At 40.1% G+C, this 23,081-nt stretch overlaps 1 protein-coding gene across 1 annotated transcript in view; it reads right to left on the bottom strand.

Moving 5' to 3' along the window:
- Positions 1 to 1,570: 1,570 nt before the first annotated feature.
- acvr1c (activin A receptor type 1C) overlaps positions 1,571 to 23,081 on the bottom strand; it is a 38,960-nt gene continuing 17,449 nt past the window's right edge. The window contains exons 3-9 of the mRNA XM_072444361.1: positions 6,831 to 7,073; positions 5,537 to 5,767; positions 4,147 to 4,314; positions 3,910 to 4,066; positions 2,786 to 2,910; positions 2,562 to 2,692; positions 1,571 to 1,910 (exon numbers count right to left, since the gene is read on the bottom strand). Coding sequence (XP_072300462.1) covers positions 1,785 to 1,910; positions 2,562 to 2,692; positions 2,786 to 2,910; positions 3,910 to 4,066; positions 4,147 to 4,314; positions 5,537 to 5,767; positions 6,831 to 7,073 — 1,181 coding nt within the window. The 3' untranslated portion in view covers positions 1,571 to 1,784. The remainder of the gene's footprint in view (positions 1,911 to 2,561; positions 2,693 to 2,785; positions 2,911 to 3,909; positions 4,067 to 4,146; positions 4,315 to 5,536; positions 5,768 to 6,830; positions 7,074 to 23,081) is intronic.

The raw sequence follows: 23,081 nt of genomic DNA, 5'->3' as shown, positions 1-23,081 counted from the left end.
TCTCCTTTAACTGTATCAAAGAAATGGCTCTCAGAAATAAAAAATAAAATAAAAAACTGGATACAAACAAAACTGCACTCACACAATTGAAAACAGTTTATTGACTTACCGGGTTTATGTACGTATCTCTGTACAGAATAAATAGTACACAATGACATGATATGAAATTCACATCTGAATGGTACGATTTCAAATTCGTCACGTACGATATGAGAACCTAGACATTTCACAGGTCGATAAATCACATTTCCAAAGCAGCAGCATGACAATCATTTTACAAACAGGCCTACCTCTAATATTTGGTATAAAAATAAACATCAGTGTGGAATTGCACATAGAAAGGGCTCATCTTTGGAATGCTTTTTCAATGCCACCTATCTGATTCTCACAGAAACACAAATGGTGACACAGTACTGCATATAAAATAGTAATAGTAAAGCTAATAAAGTCATTTAGGTACAGTGTGCACACAGGACAAATAGCTACACATTTGAATATCTATAAGAGGCAACACTGCTGTATCTTGAAGCAATAATAAATATACAGGAATATGGGTAAATTAGTATCCCTTAATACATATAGTACATTATGTGGCTCTCAAGCAAGTTTCCAGTGTATGCCAAATTATTTTTATACTGGTTTGAATCAGCAGACAATTCATCTTAAGGCAGCTACAACGTTAGAGAGCAATTTTTCTAATTAATTGCGGATTTATTCTTTTTAAGCCACAGACACCCATGTCGACATACATTCTTCCAACTGGATAAAAGCGTTTGGCTAGTTGCATGTGCGTGTGATCCAGGAGAAACACGTGCATGCCATGTTTTCAACACATTCATTAGTTGAGGCGAGACACTACGGGCAAAACTCAGAGTTCAGTCAGTTTTCTCTCTCAACACAAAAGATTTCATCAGGGAACAACGTCTTTGTCCAATCTGCGCCTGGAGATGTTTCATTGTTTAATTTAATCAACTTGCATCCACAGACTTATATGGGACATTGTTACTTCAAAGGCCAATTTTGCATTTTTTCCCCACAGAGACATAAAGATCAGACCATAAAGGAGCAACCTACACACACCAAACTTGTGTACACTTGGGGCCTAGTTATCATAAAAACCCTGAAAAAATGAGCCCCAATTAAAACTTAAGCTTTAACGAGGTATTTATTCTCAAGCCTGATTTTAAAAAGTGTTAACTCAAGGCAAAATTAGGTAAAACATTTAAACCTGGCACCCTTAAGTCCCAAATATGTGCAATTTTTACATATGAAAATGCCTTATTTTGTACATAAAAAGATTACAGGATAAAAATATAAATCTTAGTTTTTTAATTAATGCAAGTACACTACTGAAGATGTTTCAAATTAATATATCTTAACTTAAAAAAATGTCCTTTTCACCTGCAGTGTCTCGCCGTAATCAATACAAATTTGTAATCCGTGCAGCGCATCAATCAACTTTAGTATTGTAGACAAAAGTATTTTTTGGGAGGTTGCGACATTTCATTGTTCATTGTTGTTGTTGCTGTTGTTGTTGTTGTTGTTGTTGTTGTTGTTGTTGTTGTTGTTGTTTTCCTCGTCTGTTTGCTGCATATGGCACAGAAAGGTGACGTCGTGCAACTTCAAGCTTTGGGCACTTTAAATATATGAGGTAGTTCTTTGGTAATACGCAATAATAAACTTGACACTCTTGGTTCTTGCTATCACATTAGTGGTCCTATGTCGGTGCTGCTCTCCTGGTCCACTAGAGGGCAGTGTTGTAAAGCGCGCACACACTCTTTAGACTAGAGCTTGACGTCGTTGCTGATGGACAACTGGGACACAGTCTTCTTGACCCTCAGGGCGGTGAGACGGGCGGCGGGGTTGGTGTACCAGCATTCTCTCATCAGTTTGCCCATCACCCGCAGCGCCTGGGGAAACACACAGGAAGACGCCGCTGTATTACTGACAAATTTGACTTTTCTTTTTTTTTTTTTTACACCAGACTTCATTGATCCTCAGGGGAAATTACTTGGCTATTTCCTGGGTCTGAATAAATACATTGTTTTGTTGCAGTGGAATGGTAACAGAACATAATTCATCTTTCCCAAAAACAGAAGAGTTAAAACATAATCGTAAGGTGCACGTGACAGGTTAAACCACTAATTTCACTCAAACATGATAATATTTAAGACTTTATTTTAATTGAAGTTTATAATGTTACTTCCTGGTTAGACATGAACAGCAGATGTGACATGTGTAGAGATAATTAAATAATTGTTACCTAGCAATCAAAATGTAAATAAGGGCCAGAACAATAGCTATAATTAAACTAATCAAATCAAATTATATTGACTTTGTTACATTTTTAAACTGCTAGAAAAATGACTTCCTTGCACATAAACGGTCTCTGCATTTTGGATGGAATTGTCTGTATTGATCCGTTTAAGAAATCAGCACCACTTCTTTTCCCCCCACAAATTGCCACTGATGCGCCTCTAACCGCCATCGTTTAAATGTATTCCAGAGACGACCTTCTTATTAGATCAGCTTGTGTTTGTCTTACGTTTGTGATCATTTACCTCACAGCCCTGCCACTGGTTGGGAACATTGGGTCTGAACTTCTGCTCACACACCACTTTCCTCATGTCCTCGACGGAGGGATCCGAAGGCACCATGTCGAAGTAAGGCAACTGGAAATCTTCATGAAACCCTGTCAAGAAAAAACACGCCGTAAGCGCATATTCTTTTTCAAATCAATACTTTCCCACAGTACGATTAAATCCCTCTAACCCGGCTTCTGTACCTCTGTCAGCGCATCTTCGGGCGAGCTCCCAGAACACCAGTCCAAGTGAGTAGATGTCAGCGCGTTTAAATGACTCAAAGTTTGCCGTATTGATCGTCTCGTCCAGGACTTCAGGGGCCATGTACCTGCAAAGGACAAAACAATTAGGCTGTAATGAAGAGAAAAGCCCGGCGCCTCTCAGACAATTAGTGTCATTATCTTATTATGACTCTTAGTTAATTCCAAACAGCTACACGAAATGATCAATAATATTTTGCATAAAGGAGGTTTAAATGTCAGTTCTGTTTTGTTTATTCAAAGTCTTCTACTGTAATACTCCGATCTGGATTCAGTTTGTGTTTTGTTGTGGAGACCTTTTGACCTCGAGACTCAACAAACTTTACTTTTATACTCACGTCATCGTTCTGACAGAGACACTTTTCCAGGCGGCGTAATGATAATGCATTCTAGTTTGTCAATACGTGCACAACAAATAATTCTCTGGTAGAAAATGCCTTTTAATTGTCATAGTAAATCCCTCAACTGTACACACATTGTTGTATTGTTAAAGCAGCTCTTAGGGTCAAAATGAGACCGCAAAGTACGTTCGGCATCTAATTATAATAGAGTATTTAATTCTCTGAAAAACCAGGAAGTGTAATGTTAGAATGCTAGTTGTTGTTAGCTTTATTTTGATGGCAAAACTCGCTCTGGCCTCTGAAAGTCGTGAAAAGCGCTCATAAACTCATCGCAGTGAACAATTAGGACGCTAAAGTGAGATTAGGTGAGAGAGTGATGAATACATCTTAAAATAAACTAGTTCTGTTTCTTTTCATGTTTTTTCATGTTTCAGATAATTTGCCTTTAAATTATTATCTTACTACAAGGTAATGGCATTGTTTAATCACAAAGAGACATTTTTTATCAGTTATGTTTGTGGATTGTTTGGAAATGAGATATTGTGAGATTATATTATTACCAAATTCTAAAATGTGAATGCAATTTGCTGCTTCATCTTTGCCCTGATGTAGGAAATGTGTAAATCATTTTAGAAATACTAAACTTTGTTTTAAAGACGAAGCTTATACAGTGCACTAAGTTTCTGTGTTATGTTTAAATGTTCTGTTTTTGCAGGTGGAGCTGACCTTTTGGTTCCGACTCTCTGGTTGGTGGGTATGTCTATGGAGTTGCAGGCGGAGTCGTGTTTTACAGCCAAACCCAGGTCGGCGATGACCGCTGTGCCGTTTCTCTTCACCAGGACATTCTTGGACTTGAGGTCTCTGTGGGCGATGGCAGGTTTCCCTAAAAACAAGTTGAGCAAAAACACACTTTGAGGACGTTTAACTTCATGACCTAAAAGCAGGCATTAGATCCTAACTAACCCTGTGTGCCGACGATCTCCATGTGCAGATGAGCCAGGCCACTAGCGATGGACAGGGCCAGTACGATCATGCCCTCCACAGACACGGTGAATCTGTTCAGGTAGTCGTACAAGGAGCCGTGCTCGTGGTACTCGGACACCAGCCACAGCTGCGTCCACGAGCCGTTGTCTGCAACACAGCGACACAACATCACACCTGGACATACGTAAACTGCATGTGTGTTGTTGTTGTTGACTTGTTGGTACGCATGTTTACACAAATCAACCTACTGTATAGTAAGTGTGAAGTTGTGTAAAGTAGTTTAGTTGTTTAAAATGGCTGAATTTGTGTAAAATTGCTGAATTTGTGTAAAAGTACTGTATGTGTGTAAAAGTACTGTATGTGTGTAAAAGTACTACATGTGTGTAAGAGTACCATGTGTGTAAGAGTACTATGTGTGTAAGTACTAATTTGTTGAAGTGTGAAGTTGTGTAAAGTAGTTTAATTGTACAAAATTGCTGAATTTGTGTAAAATTGCTGAATTTGTGTAAAAGTACTGCATGTGTGTAAAAGTACAACAATGTTAAGATCCACAATTGTCAGAAGCAGAAGTATATATTTAGTTTATATAAAGGTGTGCTTGTTGTTTGTTCTTAACCAGTAGTAGTAATTGTATTTACAATAACCTGCATTAAAAACGTGGCAGAACAATGGTTTATTTTGGTCGTATTAGTAATAATCTAATTACTGCAATCCAATACTTAAGGCTTTATAGAATGTAAACAACAACAACCTAAAATGCAGAGCTCTTCTCTAGAGCTGGGAATCACATGCTCCACGATTCAACACAAGATATGATACATGGCTCGCACTTTGATAATGTCACGATTTTGGCGATACATGCCATAATCTGTAATAATATATAGCACATGATATTCTGCAATACATCCCTATTCTTTAAGAGCCAAATATATTTTAACATACTGCACAACATTCCTTTTTCAAAATGTTCTAGCAGCCCTCACAATATCGATACTGTATCACCAAATTTTCTTTCACGATTTATTGATATTTTGATATTTTAGCATACGTCTAGCCGGCTCCACAAGACACATGCAATATATAGATAAATGAGGCAAGAGGCAAGATAAAGAAATGGCAAAGTCCAGGGCAAGTTCACCTGTACGGTCAGTAGTTTTTTGTTTTACTAAAATGATTTGATCTTTCTATACCCAAACATGTTAACAGTAGAAATACAGTAGCTTATAGCAACTGGAATTAGTTTTATCCCTCTGTCTCCACACATCAGGCCTAAATATTGTACCGTAATTGCGATTTATGATGTTACAAATGCGTAGTTCAATTACAGCCATTATTCATGATTGCTCCCAGCAGAATGAGCCTGTGTCACCTTTGTTGTCAGCGGCGATGAATCCCAGGATGTTGTTGTGTCGGAGCATCACAGTCTGGTAGATCTCAGCCTCTCTGAACCAGGAGCGCTCGTCTCTGGAGGAGAAGATCTTCACGGCCACGTCCTCGCCCCGCCACTTCCCCTTCCACACCTCGCCGAAGCGGCCCTTACCGATGCTCTCCTGCAGGACGATTGTGCGTGCGATGGTTCTCTGGACCAGCAGTGGCAGGCCTGGACAGGTGAACACAGGGTCGATCTAACACTGAAGGGTGATTAAGCAATGTGACTATACAATAACCATGTGTTTTAAATGCAAACGATTACTACAAACTTTACCGTGGATCAGTCTTCAAACAAGGAAAGTATGAAGATTAAATGAGGAGGTTTGATTTTTTTATTAACCTTTTAACATAATATAGAATTCTATTCTATTTTTTTCGTTTTCTGGTTGAAAAATATCGTACCACACACCACCTAAGAATGTGGCATATAATGCGGTGAATAATGTCCATCCCACTGTCTGGTTCTCTAAATTTGGCAATGGTGATTGTTTTGCTTAAATTTTCTCCAAAATAATAATAATAATTTACTTGAGATGTAATAAGTAAAAGTAAAAACTATTTAGGAGAAAGTATTTTCCTATTTGATTCATTTTTAGACCACTTGCCCAATACAACTTTCTTTCGATATTTGTAATCAATATTAAATCTTCTGTAAAAACAAATCTTTCATATTCACACTTTTTTAACTGCTTTCACTTTCATGTATTGTTTATGTGCAGTGGTGGAAGAAGTACCCAATTTTGTAAAAGTATGATCTACTACCTTTAGAGTAAAATGTACTAGTTTTTGAGAACTATCAAAGCATCAAAAGTATTAATCTAGATTTTTAAAAATACAGAATCAAATTAATACATTTCCAACATTTTCTTGAGGTTTTTATCTGTATAATATGTGTTTGCTCAAAATTGGGACGTTAACTCAAACTCTGATTGAAAATAACCTTTCAGCAATTTCAGGTGGCCTAAAGAATTGTACTTTTTACTTTTTAATCCTGTTAAATGTAGTGAAAAGTATCCACTGTGACATGTAACAAAGTAAAGTACAGATACAGCACTTTTACTTTTGTACTTTGTTACTTTCCACCACTGGTTATGTGTGTGATTATGACATATTTAGCATATTCTGAATACTGCTTTACACATATACATTTACTTCCATGACCATCCTCTGCTCACACACAGTCACTTTGCTATAATACTTCAAAATGTATCACGTGGTCTCTTGAACCTCACCTGAGCCAGAGCCGGAGGTGCTCATGTCGTAGATGAGCTCTCGGAGACACTTGTCGGGGGACATGAGGGTCTGGTCGTCCAGGGGCTCCTCGGGGTCCTGTCTGTGGGCCCGGCTGTACGCGCACCTGTGTCCCTGCAGCACGCACACGGCCAGCAGCACGGCCACGCACAGCAGGCACGAGAGCACCAGGACCAGGAGCGCCCACTGCAGCCGGCCCCAGCCCCCCTCCTCTGACGGACGTCCTGGGGAGGGAGGACACGGGAATGAGCCTGGAACACTTACATCGATTGACACGTTAAACTGTTATGTCATCAGAATGTTCAAACTTGCACAAGCAATAAATAAGCGACATTTTAGAATAACCAGTGTCAAAGTGTCAGTTAGTTTGCTTTTCTATTACAAAGGGTCAAAATATAAAATGTTCTAGCATGAAAATTGTACTTGAGCCTGCATATATTTTATTTTGCATGCCTTTTTATTTAATTTATTTCAGCATAGTCTATATTTGTAACTAATATTAATCATTGTTTAATGTTGAACCAAGTTTGTGCATTTTGTTCACTGACAACAGCAATGAAACCTTTCTGATTCTTAAGTATGTAATATATCTGGAAATAAAATTAAAAACTAATAAGAGGTAAATGTTTCTGAAAATATTGTCAAATAAAACCTTAAAATCTGGAATTTGAGTCAGCCAAAACTGTTGCGTGTCAGTCTTCTTTTAAATAAACAAATGATGCAAATACAATAGTAAAAGGCTCTGACGTCAGTGAAACGTATAGTTCTTATTATCAAAAATACTTTTTCACATTATGTTCCACTTCACTTTTGCCTCAATTCCAGGATTTAGAATGTTTTTGTCCACAAACTTTTAAAGGCTGTGTCCGTGTAGTGTGAGCGTGTGCACAGCGTTCTCTGCTGGTCATTCTTAGACATTGTTTTGCAGAGCTCCACTTCTGATAAAGATGAATCTGCAGTTTCATCTTCCTAAGTCAAGGTGTCGACAAACAATAAACCAAGAAGACAAACAAGAAGATTGATACTAATTCTGTGATGATTAGATGCAATAAAGGCATAAAGATATATATCTGAAGGTAATAACTATACATGTAATAAAGATTCACTGTGAGTAAAAGAGCATGTGTTATTTTTACTCATGTGAAATTTTGTTCAATTTCACATGACTAACCTTTGTTTATACAGGAAATACTGAGAATAAAGAACATGTATTGAGGGGAAATGAATTGGCAGCAAGAGTGCAATGTCAGTATTTTCTGTTAAAAGTCGTGTTATGCTTTGTTATCGTGCCAAACCCGATGTTTTGGTAAGACTTTCCTTAAAATACAGTAGGCCGCTGTCCCTGACCTTCTCCGAGCGTGTGGGTGGACAGAGGAGCCCGGGACACAAACACTAACAGCAGGGCAGGTGGTGAGATGATAAAATAAGACTTAGTGACATGCAAGCAAATAAATAAACTCTTATTCTGGGCCTGGCAGCAGCAGAGTGTGTTCACTTTATAGAAAAACTGCTATTTAAACGCCGATACATCTCTCATTGATATTTATCCAAGACTATTGTGTGCAGCAGCGTTAGGTTTAAAACACATGCAAAAGGCTTATGTTTTTGTTGCCTCTTAACAAAAAGGTCCAGGGTTCAATTCCTGATCCTGGTAGAGCCGAATTTATTAGTTTTTTCCGGTCCCCCTCATCAATCTAAAACATGCTAAATAGGTGCTCCTGACATAATCCTGACCAATCCTGACCGAGGCCCGAAATAAAGTGTCCCCAGGCGCTGCCCTGTGGTTATGCTCCTGACAAGTTGCCCAGAGGCACTGGTCGAAGGTTGGGTCAAATTGAGGAGAAATATCTCAACGAGGTCAATTAAGTCAACAAATTATATTTTTTCCCCTCAGGTTAAACAACAACACATTGATTTTTGATTAATGTTGTCAAGATAGTCAAAATAATGACTCTATTTCAATACTGAGGAATAGGCAAAAAACTCAAAACCAACTTCAATACAACAATGATAGAAAAAAAACACTTTAGTCACACACAAATGTCTGACAAAGGGCTCATTTTGAAGAGGAACAGTGGGAGAACATGAGATACCAATGAATCCAGTCTAATATTGTTAGCAGGGCCGGCCCAGCCTATAAGCGAACTAAGCAGCCGCGTAGGGCCCCGAGGCGTTAATAGGGCCCCCAATCTGGCAACCCGTCTTATGAGAAGTGCAAGCGCAGCGTGCGCCACTAGTGTAGTAGCGCTGCTGGCGCGGCAGCGCACACAGCGGTAACATATAACACAAAAAACGCATTTATTTGTAATGACAATCTGGCAACCAAGACACCAAACCTGCGCTGATTGGTCAACTTCATTGTGCGCGAGCAGAACGAGAGCAAAACATAAACACAACAGAACGTGGTCATCATGTCCAGAGGAATATATCCCCCCGATGCCAAAAAACGAAAGAAGAAACTTCTTGACGATGTAAAGAAACTGCAAACTCAACAACACTCTCCAGGTATTGAACTTCTCTTACAAAGAGACGGTTAATGCTGCTGTTTGAAACAACACGATTCTGTCACGTTAGTTCGCTCAGGCTGGAGGCGACGAGAGCTCTGCACCGCGCTTAATAATATGTCTGAATGAAAGATAATAAGCTTAATATTTACACCAGCCCCGTAGTGTCAGCTGCAGGTGAGGCCGGGGAGGGACGTCTATGCCCCGGGTCACTAAGAGGCGGAGATCCGGTCCGGACGAGCGCCGTCTCGTCCAGAACCTCTGATGTGAAACTTTGGAGTGAACAGTGTGCGGCCCCTGTCCCGGGCCCCTGTCCCGGGCCCCTGTCCCGGGCCCCTGTCCCGGGCCCCTGTCCCGGGCCCCTGTCCCGGGCCCCTGTGCAGCCTCACTTAGAGATGAGCGGGTTTGAGTTTGCGTCCCTCTCTCTCACATCACCATGTGTCAGATTAATCGTGACTCATGATGTCTGTTTTACTTTGACTTCTTAAAGTGCAATGAGAGGAACGTAAAGGTTTATGCACGTGAGGTCCATCAGCCAATCACATCGCAGCATTGTTTCATGCAGGAGTCCAGTGTGTGATGTTCAGATCAGAACAAACATTTATATTGTAATTCACTTTTAATAGAGCAATAAAACATTTCAATTTATTTAAAAAGCATCATTAGACTATTTGTTATAAATTATAATAAATTGATAGTGAAAAATAACCAGACATATTATGATTACGTCTGTTATAGAATAATACTATATACTATTCATTCTCTGGGAATAACATGTTTGCACTGTTTTATCAGTGTTAATTGTTAATCAAGCAATGCTTATGCCATTTTTTTTATTTAATATAACTTGTTTTGTCACTTTGGCAAGAAGGAACAGTTGGGAGCTGTAAAAGATAAATTAGTAAGGATAACATTACTTTTACATTTTCAGTTAAAATGAATCAATATGACCATAATTATTTTTCATAGCCAATATTGTATTGAGTAATTAAGTACCATAATGTATTAATAACTGGCTTTAGTCATTTTCTCCTGGCACAGTTTCATCACATCATCATTTTATAGCATTACAACCTCAACATTTTACTCTTACTTTAGTCGGCTGGACCACATTAAAATGCACCAGAAGACCCAAAAAAGGTCTGAAAATTTCTGGGGGAGAGCCCCCAGACCCCCCTGTTCATTCATTTAAACTGCTAATGTGGCTGTAGACCCTTAACGCCCCAAAATACGCCCAAAAACATATCTGGGATGTGTGTTATTTGTACAGGGAGTAGAGGTGATGTCAGCGGAATACCAAGTTGCATTGTGGGATTTAAGTTATCAATATTTGAGCTTGTGAGGTGCTGAGAATAAACTAACTGGCAAACAGATGCCCTGGAGTTTTGGTGCGCTTTGTTTGCGTTGAAGAAAGTTCCCATATGTGAATAGTTTACTGACAATGGCAATAAAACTGATTCTGATGACGTGGTGAGGGGCCCCCAAAAATGTTTTCGCTTAGGGCCCCCTGAAGGCTTGGGCCGGCCCTGATTGTTAGAAATGTTTTGGGTATTATTATTTACACTTTAGGAGTTTTTTGGAAACAGGGAGAATTTGAGTAAGAATTTGTCTGTATTTTATTTATTTATTTACTTATCTTATCTTGTTTTATCTTATGATTGGACACCCATAGCCTGAATAAAAGGTGCAATTCTTATTACCCTGTATTTCTCTTTTAGGTTGCATGAAATTAATGCAATAAACGTTATGTTTAACGCATAGCATGTCTCTGTAGCTTGTGTTTTCTCCATTACATTGAAAGGGCCCAGAACCTAAAGAGGACTTGAGTAACAGGTCGAGTAAAGTAATGATGAGAACCCCCATTAAAATTAATTTTGCATAATATGTCCCCTTCATAGAAAACAAGTAACATGAAATTCAAGGATTACATTATAGTAAGTAGACAATAAGCGTCGAGCATGTCATATGTACAGCATGGGGCGCACACACACACACACACACACACACTGTAACTATATTTATCTACACCGTCTGGCTCTGATAACCTTACATTCCCTGTCAGTTCAGACTGTCAGTACAAACCTAATGGCTTCAGTGTATTTATAAACTCGCAGTGTGTGTTTATGTGTGGGTGTGTGTGTGTGTGGATGGGGGTAGGGGGGGAACATTGACCGCCAGCTCTGTTATGTCACAGGATCTAGTCGGATCAGCGTCTGCCTCACCCGTCTCACCCAGGATCTCCCGCACGCTGACTGAACTGCTGCTGTTTGTTGTACCACAGCAGACTCACATATTAGGCCTTTGCTTTGTAAACTGGGGCTGGAGGTCAGAGGTGGGGAATATTTCACAATGTAGATAATATGGTGTTAAGGATAGGCAGAATTTGAATATGTGTGTATTGTTTGTTGAAAATAATGCTACAAAAAGAGCTGAATAAAAATGAAAAACAAAATTATGTTGCAAACTTTAGAATAAGGGTATAAGGTGATATTTGCACTTTTGTGATTCATTTTAAAGACATTTCACCAGCAGAACCAAACACAATCAGCCACATAAGCAATAATAAATGTGCAAATGGGAAGATAAATTAGAAATGCAAAACGTTTATAAGTGCAGATAGTCATAGACCACTCTGTGGGAGGAGAACAGTCTGTTGGCCGCGGGTACAAAAGAGCATCTGAAAGTGTGTCAGGGCAGCACTCTGTCACTGCATGCATTATACAGCATACACTGTACAATGCATGCAGCATACAGCATACAACATGCTGTGTATTGTATGCTGCATGCATGCTCTATGCTGTATATTGTATACTGTATACAGCATACAATATACAGCATACAACATGCTGTATATTGTATGCTGTATGCATGCTGTATGCTGAGGCATTGGACTGGGCCTGGACAGGGTCCTGAGCAGATAGTTAGAGAAGAGAGGAATGAGAGAAGAATTCCTGCTCCCTCAGCCAGAGACCGAGCCAATGTTTCAACATCAAAAGCACCACAACCTCAGCCTCCACCAAAGGATTCATCAGCAGCTGCTCCACCACCACCAGCAAAGGATTCAGCTCCAGCTGCTCCACATTCACCTCCACCGCCTCCAGCAAAGGAACAATCTTCAAAGGCCTTGGACCCATCTGTGACAAGCCCAACAACATCCCTGTCATCGCCCCTGCCTTCACACCAGCCCTGGGTTCCCCCTGCAACATCTACTCCCACTAAAGATTCATCATTCTCCTTCTCATCTCCACTCTCACCCATGGGCCTTCCCAGCCATTTTGAAAGTCTGATCAAATCAGGCATTAAGATGGCTCCACTCACGCCCAATATAGCAAGGGCTATGCCGACTACACCAACAAAAGCCCCACCACCCATCCCCCCTCGCCTCTCACCTGGTCCCAAACTCTCCTTGGCTACAAAAGCCCCACCACCCATCCAACCTCGCCTTTTACCTGGTATCTCCCATAGCTAGGATGCACTGGGTCTCAGCGTTGCCGGGACTTATTGTCACATTAAAAATCAAACCAACCCGGGGCCCTATGTAAAAAGAGCCCCCCCAAGTGCTATTTCTGTAGTCACATCATCACACAGATGGAAAAACAAAATGCGAGTCAGGCCCAATCTGAGAAATGTGATTCATATTCCCTGTGAAAAGATAAAGCCCAGTCCCACTGAAACTAGTCTGAAACTTGCTGTGCTAAATGTCAGATCCTTATGTAACAAATCTCTCTTAATTAATAATTTTATTTCTTCTTATAATCTTGATTTTATGTTTTTAACTGAAACATGGCTTGACAAAAACACAGGAAATGTAGTTCTGATAGAATCTGCTCCACCCAAATTTAAGTTTGAATCTGAAACACGAGAAAACAAAAAAGGGGGTGGAGTCTGTGCTGTCTTTAGAGATGAAATAATTACCCGCAGGTTGTCTTTTGGGGTGTTTTCATCATTTGAGTATGTATCCTTTAAAATGGAGCTAAAACGGTCTCCATCCATTCTCTTCATTGTTTTATACAAGCCTCCCCAGCACTGCCAAAGTTTTATTGATGATTTTACTGAGATGCTTTCAGTTGTATGCACAGACTTTGATGGTTTGGTCATTACAGGTGATTTCAACGTGCATGTTGATAATGTTTGTGACAGAAACGCTAAAGAGCTTGATGCTGTCCTTGAAACCTTCAGTCTTACTCAGCATGTGAGAGGCCCCACCCACAGCAAAGGACACACTCTAGATCTCATAATTACAAAGGGGGTAAATATTTCAAATGTTAATGTGATCGATGTTGCTCTGTCTGATCATTTCTGTGTCTTCTTTGACCTGTCTGTTTCTCCCCAACCTCCGGTTGGTCCTGCAGTTGTTCAGAGGAGACACATAAGTGATGGCACAGGTGCACTGTTTATGGAAATGATAAACTTTGAAAATGTCTCATGTTCTAATGTAAATGATTTGTTGAACTCTGTTACATCTAGTGTTTTGAATGTTCTGGACACCATCGCCCCTATAAAGGCTAAAATGGTTAAAAATAAGCAGAAGGCGCCGTGGAGAAATGATGATTCGGTCAGGGCACAGAAAAGGGAGTGCCGCAGGGCCGAACGGAAATGGCGCAAGTCAAAGCTCCAGGTTCAAAAAGAGATTTACAAAGAAAAGCTGAACATGTACAACCTAATCTTATGTAGAACTAGGGAAAAATATTTTTCTGAAATAATTGGAAGCTGCAGTAACAACTCGCGTGTCCTGTTTGCCACAGTAAACAGATTAACAAACCCTCCAGCTCAGCTGCCGTTAGAACTCATTTCCACATCCAAGTGTAATGAGTTTGCATTATTCTTTAATGACAAAGTTCAGGGCATTAAAAATGCTATAAATCCCACAATGCAAAAAATTACCCTAAAACCACCAAGACACTTAGAGCTAACTCACTTTGCACCAGTAACTGACAAAACTGTCCATGAGATCATCACCAGTCTGAGTTCATCTACATGCTGCCTTGATGTGTTACCCACCAGATTTCTAAAGTCTGTGCTGAACAGTTTGTTAGCACCATTTACTCACATAGTTAACATGTCGCTTCAATCTGGAACATTCCCAATGTCTTTGAAAACTGCGGTCATAAAGCCTCTCCTAAAGAAGAGCAGTCTTGATGCCGCAGTACTGAGTCATTACCGGCCCATCTCTAATCTGCCATTTTGGGGCAAAGTCCTTGAAAAGGTTGTTTACCAACAGCTCACAGATTTCCTCTTAATAAACAACTCATTTGATGTTTTTCAGTCAGGTTTTAGACCTCATCACAGCACTGAGACTGCTCTTGTCAAGGTGACAAATGACATCCGCCTGAACACTGACACGGGCAAAGCCTCAGTCTTAATTCTGTTAGATCTGAGTGCTGCTTTTGACACTGTCGATCATGGGATCCTCTTACAGAGACTAGAGGACTGGGTGGGCATCACTGGCACTGCCCTAAACTGGTTAAGGTCCTATCTGGAAGACAGGAAGTACTTTGTTGAAATTGGTAGCTGTGTCTCAGACCACATGACCCTGACCTGTGGAGTGCCCCAAGGGTCAGTCCTGGGTCCCCTTCTGTTCAACCTCTACATGCTGCCGTTAGGTCAGTTGATACGCAGTGAAAATGTGTCCTATCACAATTATGCAGACGACACTCAGATCTATGTTTCACTATCGGCAGGTGACTATGGACCAGTAGATTCACTCTGTCACTGTATCCAACAGATCAGTTTGTGGATGCAAAACAACTTTCTCCAGCTGAACTCAGACAAGACTGAAATAATCGTTTTTGGCCCACAGAAACAAAGAGAAAGTGTTAGCGGTCACCTCCAGAGTCTCGCTCTAAAACCTACAAACCAAATTAGAAATCTGGGGGTAATAATGGACTCAGACTTGAACTTTAATAGCCACGTCAAATCAATAACATCAGCAGCTTTTTACCATCTAAAAAACATTGCCAAAATAAAAAATATAGTGTCAAAACCAGATTTAGAGAGACTTATCCATGCGTTTGTCTCCAGTAGATTAGACTACTGTAACGGCCTGCTCACTGGTCTCTCCAAACGAGTTGTAAAACAGCTGCAGTACATCCAGAACGCTGCTGCTCGGGTCCTGACTAGAACCAGGAAGTATGATCACATTAGTCCTGTTCTCAGGTCTCTGCACTGGCTCCCTGTGGCTCAGAGAATAGACTTTAAAGCAGCTCTGCTTGTGTACAAGTCTCTCCATGGCCTAGCACCAAAGTACATCTTGGATATGTTAGTGCCATATGAACCATCTCGGACTCTGAGGACCTCAGGGACCGGCCTCCTGCGGGTGCCCAGAGTCAGGACAAAACATGGGGAATCTGCGTTTCAGTTTTATGCAGCTAAAATCTGGAACAGTCTTCCTGAAGATGTGAGACAGGCTTCTACTCTGACAATGTTCAAATCTAAGCTAAAAACTGTTTTGTTTAGCTGCGCATATGACTGAAAGGATTTTTTCTTTGCACTCTTCTCTTTTGTTTGTGATTTTATTAGTTTAGAAAATCAGTTGGATTGATGATTTTTAATTTAGTTAATTTTATTGTATTTCTGTTTCTGTAATTTCTTTGTGATTTGAATGCATTTTACCTGCTGTGAAGCACTTTGAATTGCCTTGTGTATGAAATGTGCTCTACAAATAAACTTGCCTTGCCTTGCCTTGCCTTGCCTACATTGTATGCTGTCTGCGTATGCCGTATATTGTATGCTGTATATTGTATGCTGCATGCTGCATACAGCATACAATATACAGCATACAACATGCTGAATGCTGTATATTTTATGCTGTATGCAGCATACAATATACAGCATACAGCATGTAGCATACAGCATGCAGCAAGCACCATGCTGCATGCTGTATGCTGTATGCTGTATGCTGTATATTGTATGCTGCATGCTGTATACTGCATGCTGCATGGTGCTTGCTGCATGCTGTATGCTGTGTATTGTATGCTGTATGCTGCATGCTGTATAATGTATATAGCATGCTGTATAAGATAATCCTTTATTGTGGGGAAATTTCATTGATGCAATGCAGGTAGATACAGAGGGAGATACAGAGGAAAAGAACACTGCATGCTGCATGGTGCTTGCTGCATGCTGCATGCTGCATACTGTATGCTGTATGCTGGATATTGTATGCTGTATGCTGCATGCTGCTTGCTGTATGCTGTATATTGTATGCTGTATGCTGTACGATGTATGCTGTATATTGTATGCTGTATATGTATGCTGTATGCTGTATATTGTATGCTGTATATCGTATGCTGTATGCTGCATGCTGTATATTGTATGGTGCATGCTGCATGCTGCATGCTGTATGCTGTATGCTGCATGCTGCATGCTGTATATTGTGTGCTGTATGCAGCATACAATATACAGCATGCAGCATGCAGCATACAAAATGCTGTATGCTGTATATTGTATGCTGTATGCTGTATATTGTGTGCTGTATGCAGCATACAATATACAGCATGCAGCATGCAGCATACAAAATGCTGTATGCTGTATATTGTATGCTGCATGCTGTATATTGTGTGCTGTATGCAGCATACAATATACAGCATGCAGCATGCAGCATACAAAATGCTGTATGCTGTATATTGTATGCTGTATGCTGTATATTGTATATAGCATGCTGTATAAGATAATCCTTTATTGTCCCACATGGGGAAATTTCATTGATGCAACGCAGGTAGATAGAGAGGGAGATACAGAGGAAAAGAACACTGCATGCTGCATGGTGCTTGCTGCATGCTGCATATTGTATATTGTATGATGCATGCTGTATGGTGCTTGCTGCATGCTGTATGCTGGATATTGTATGCTGTTTGCTGCATGCTGTATATTGTATGCTGTATGCTGTATATTGTATGCTGTATGCTGTTTATTGTATACAGCATGCTGTACAAGATAATCCTTTATTGTCCCAAATGGGGAAATTTCATTGATGCAACGCAGGTAGATACAGATGCTGCATGGTGCATGGTGCTTGCTGCATGCTGCAGGCTGCATGCTGTATATTGTATGCTGCATGCTGTATGCTGTATGCTGTATACTGTATATTGTATGCTGTATATTGTATGCTGTATGCTGCATGTTGCATGCTGTATATTGTATGCTGCATGCTGTATATTGTATACAGCATGCTGTATGCCTCATGCTGTATATTGTATGCTGTATGTTGTATATTGTATACAGCATGCTGTATGCTGTATGCTGCATGCTGTATATTGTATGCTGTATGCTGTATATTGTATGCTGTATGCTGTACGATGTATGCTGTATATTGTATGCTGTATGTTGTATGCTGTATGCTGTTTATTGTATATAGCATGCTGTATAAGATAATCCTTTATTGTCCCACATGGGGAAATTTCATTGATGCAACGCAGGTAGATACAGAGGGAGATACAGAGGAAAAGAACACTGCATGCTGCATGGTGCTTGCTGCATGCTGCATATTGTATATTGTATGATGCATGCTGTATGGTGCTTGCTGCATGCTGCATGCTGCATGCTGGATATTGTATGCTGTATGCTGCATGCTGTATATTGTATGCTGCATGCTGCTTGCTGCTTTTTGTATATTGTATGCTGCATGCTGTATACTGTATACTGTATACTGTATGCTGCATGCTGTATATTGTATACAGCATGCTGTATAAGATAATCCTTTATTGTCCCACATGGGGAAATTTCATTGATGCAACACAGGTAGATACAGAGGGAGATACAGAGGAAAAGAACACAGCATGCTGCATCGTGCTTGCTGCATGCTGTATGCTGCATGCTGTATATTGTATGCTGCTTGCTGCATGCTGTATGGTGCTTGCTGCATGCTGTATGCTGTATGGTGCTTGCTGTATGCTGTATGCTGTATGCTGTATGCTGTATGCTGTATGCTGTATATTGTATGCTGTATGCTGCATGCTGCATGCTGCATGCTGTATGCTGTATGCTGTATACTGTATATTGTATGCTGTATATTTTATGCTGTATGCTGTATATTGTATGCTGTATGCTGCATGTTGCATGCTGTATATTGTATGCTGCATGCTGTATGCTGTATGCTGTATGCTGCATGCTGTATATTGTATATTGTATGCTGTATATTGTATGCTGTATGTTGTATGCTGAATGCTGTATGCTGCATGCTGTATGCTGCATGCAGTATATTGTATACATCATGCTGTATGCTTCATGCTGTATGCTGTATATCGTATGCTGCATGCTTTATATTGTATGCTGTATGCTGTATATTGTATGCTGTATGCTGTATGGTGCTTGCTGCATGCTGCATGCTGTATGGTGCTTGCTGTATGCTGTATGCTGCATGCTGTACATTGTATGTTGTATATTGTATGCTGTATACTGCATATTGTGTGCTGTATACAGCACGCTGCATGGTGCTTGCTGCATGCTGTATTCTGCATGCTGTATATTGGATGCTGCATGCTGTATGGTGCTTGCTGCATGCTGTATATTGGATGCTGCAGGCTGTATATTATATGCTGCATGCTGTATGCTGCATGCTGCATGGTACTTGCTGCATGCTGTATGCTGTATGCTGTATATTGTATGCTGCATGCTGTATGCTGTATATTGTATGCTGTATGCTGCATGCTGTATATTGTATGCTGCATGCTGTATACTGTATACTGTATACTGTATACTGTATACTGTATACTGTATACTGTATGCTGCATGCTGTATATTGTATACAGCATGCTGTATAAGATAATCCTTTATTGTCCACATGGGGAAATTTCATTGATGCAACACAGGTAGATACAGAGGGAGATACAGAGGAAAAGAACACTGCATGCTGTATGGTGCTTGCTGTATGCTGCATGTTGCATGCTGTATGGTGCTTGCTGTATGCTGTATGCTGCATGCTGTATATTGTATATTGTATGCTGTATGCTGTATGCTGTATGCTGTATATTGTATGCTGTATGTTGTATGCTGAATGCTGTATGCTGCATGCTGTATGCTGCATGCAGTATATTGTATACAGCATGATGTATGCTGCATGGTGCTTGCTGCATGCTGTATGCTGTATGCTCTATGCTCTATGCTCTATGCTGTATATTGTATGCTGCATGCTGTATATCGTATGCTGCATGCTGTATATTGTATGCTGTATGCTGTATGCTGTATATTGTATGCTGTATGCTGTATGCTGTATATTGTATGCTGTATACTGTATGCTGTATGCTGCATTCTGCTTGCTGTATGCTGTATATTGTATGCTGTATGGTGTATGACGTATGCTGTATATTGTATGTTGTATGCTGTATGCTGTATATTGTATGCTGTATGCTGTATGATGTATGCTGCATGATGTATATTGTATGTTGCATGCTGTATATTGTATGCTGCATGATGTATATTGTATGCTGTATGCTGTATGCTGTATGCTGTATGCTGTTTGCTGCATGCTGCTTGCTGTATGCTGTATATTGTATGCTCTATGCTGTATGATGTATGCTGTATGCTGTATGCTGTATATTGTATGCTGTATGCTGCATGCTGCTTGCTGTATGCTGTATATTGTATGCTGTATGCTGTACGATGTATGCTGTATATTGTATGCTGTATGCTGTATATTGTATGCTGTATATTGTATGCTGTATGCTGCATGCTGTATATTGTATGCTGCATGCTGTATGCTGTATGCTGTATACTGTATATTGTATGCTGTATATTGTATGCTGTATGCTGCATGCTGTATATTGTATACAGCATGCTGTATGCCTCATGCTGTATATTGTATGCTGTATGTTGTATATTGTATACAGCATGCTGTATGCTGTATGCTGCATGCTGTATATTGTATGCTGTATGCTGTATATTGTATGCTGTATGCTGTACGATGTATGCTGTATATTGTATGCTGTATGTTGTATGCTGCATGCTGTTTATTGTATATAGCATGCTGTATAAGATAATCCTTTATTGTCCCACATGGGGAAATTTCATTGATGCAACGCAGGTAGATACAGAGGGAGATACAGAGGAAAAGAACACTGCATGCTGCATGGTGCTTGCTGCATGCTGCATATTGTATATTGTATGATGCATGCTGTATGGTGCTTGCTGCATGCTGCATGCTGCATGCTGGATATTGTATGCTGTATGCTGCATGCTGTATATTGTATGCTGCATGCTGCTTGCTGCTTTTTGTATATTGTATGCTGCATGCTGTATACTGTATACTGTATACTGTATGCTGCATGCTGTATATTGTATACAGCATGCTGTATAAGATAATCCTTTATTGTCCCACATGGGGAAATTTCATTGATGCAACACAGGTAGATACAGAGGGAGATACAGAGGAAAAGAACACAGCATGCTGCATCGTGCTTGCTGCATGCTGTATGCTGCATGCTGTATATTGTATGCTGCTTGCTGCATGCTGTATGGTGCTTGCTGCATGCTGTATGCTGTATGGTGCTTGCTGTATGCTGTATGCTGTATGCTGTATACTGTATGCTGTATGCTGTATATTGTATGCTGTATGCTGCATGCTGCATGCTGCATGCTGTATGCTGTATGCTGTATACTGTATATTGTATGCTGTATATTTTATGCTGTATGCTGTATATTGTATGCTGTATGCTGCATGTTGCATGCTGTATATTGTATGCTGCATGCTGTATGCTGTATGCTGTATGCTGCATGCTGTATATTGTATATTGTATGCTGTATATTGTATGCTGTATGTTGTATGCTGAATGCTGTATGCTGCATGCTGTATGCTGCATGCAGTATATTGTATACATCATGCTGTATGCTGCATGCTGTATGCTGTATATCGTATGCTGCATGCTTTATATTGTATGCTGTATGCTGTATATTGTATGCTGTATGCTGTATGGTGCTTGCTGCATGCTGCATGCTGTATGGTGCTTGCTGTATGCTGTATGCTGCATGCTGTACATTGTATGTTGTATATTGTATGCTGTATACTGCATATTGTGTGCTGTATACAGCACGCTGCATGGTGCTTGCTGCATGCTGTATTCTGCATGCTGTATATTGGATGCTGCATGCTGTATGGTGCTTGCTGCATGCTGTATATTGGATGCTGCAGGCTGTATATTATATGCTGCATGCTGTATGCTGCATGCTGCATGGTACTTGCTGCATGCTGTATGCTGTATGCTGTATATTGTATGCTGCATGCTGTATGCTGTATATTGTATGCTGTATGCTGCATGCTGTATATTGTATGCTGCATGCTGTATACTGTATACTGTATACTGTATACTGTATACTGTATACTGTATGCTGCATGCTGTATATTGTATACAGCATGCTGTATAAGATAATCCTTTATTGTCCACATGGGGAAATTTCATTGATGCAACACAGGTAGATACAGAGGGAGATACAGAGGAAAAGAACACTGCATGCTGTATGGTGCTTGCTGTATGCTGCATGTTGCATGCTGTATGGTGCTTGCTGTATGCTGTATGCTGCATGCTGTATATTGTATATTGTATGCTGTATGCTGTATGCTGTATGCTGTATATTGTATGCTGTATGTTGTATGCTGAATGCTGTATGCTGCATGCTGTATGCTGCATGCAGTATATTGTATACAGCATGATGTATGCTGCATGGTGCTTGCTGCATGCTGTATGCTGTATGCTCTATGCTCTATGCTCTATGCTGTATATTGTATGCTGCATGCTGTATATCGTATGCTGCATGCTGTATATTGTATGCTGTATGCTGTATGCTGTATATTGTATGCTGTATGCTGTATGCTGTATATTGTATGCTGTATACTGTATGCTGTATGCTGCATTCTGCTTGCTGTATGCTGTATATTGTATGCTGTATGGTGTATGACGTATGCTGTATATTGTATGTTGTATGCTGTATGCTGTATATTGTATGCTGTATGCTGTATGATGTATGCTGCATGATGTATATTGTATGTTGCATGCTGTATATTGTATGCTGCATGATGTATATTGTATGCTGTATGCTGTATGCTGTATGCTGTATGCTGTATGCTGTTTGCTGCATGCTGCTTGCTGTATGCTGTATATTGTATGCTCTATGCTGTATGATGTATGCTGTATGCTGTATGCTGTATATTGTATGCTGTATGCTGCATGCTGCATGCTGCTTGCTGTATGCTGTATATTGTATGCTGTATGCTGTACGATGTATGCTGTATATTGTATGCTGTATGCTGTATATTGTATGCTGTATATTGTATGCTGTATGCTGCATGCTGTATATTGTATGCTGCATGCTGTATGCTGTATGCTGTATACTGTATATTGTATGCTGTATATTGTATGCTGTATGCTGCATGCTGTATATTGTATACAGCATGCTGTATGCCTCATGCTGTATATTGTATGCTGTATGTTGTATATTGTATACAGCATGCTGTATGCTGTATGCTGCATGCTGTATATTGTATGCTGTATGCTGTATATTGTATGCTGTATGCTGTACGATGTATGCTGTATATTGTATGCTGTATGTTGTATGCTGCATGCTGTTTATTGTATATAGCATGCTGTATAAGATAATCCTTTATTGTCCCACATGGGGAAATTTCATTGATGCAACGCAGGTAGATACAGAGGGAGATACAGAGGAAAAGAACACTGCATGCTGCATGGTGCTTGCTGCATGCTGCATATTGTATATTGTATGATGCATGCTGTATGG

The sequence above is a fragment of the Eucyclogobius newberryi genome, unplaced genomic scaffold (assembly GCF_026437365.1).
Source record: "Eucyclogobius newberryi isolate DKJ021-1_F unplaced genomic scaffold, fEucNew1.0.hap1 SCAF_14, whole genome shotgun sequence".
Lineage (NCBI taxonomy): Eukaryota > Metazoa > Chordata > Actinopteri > Gobiiformes > Gobiidae > Eucyclogobius > Eucyclogobius newberryi.
This window is presented reverse-complemented; position numbering and strand designations above follow the sequence as displayed.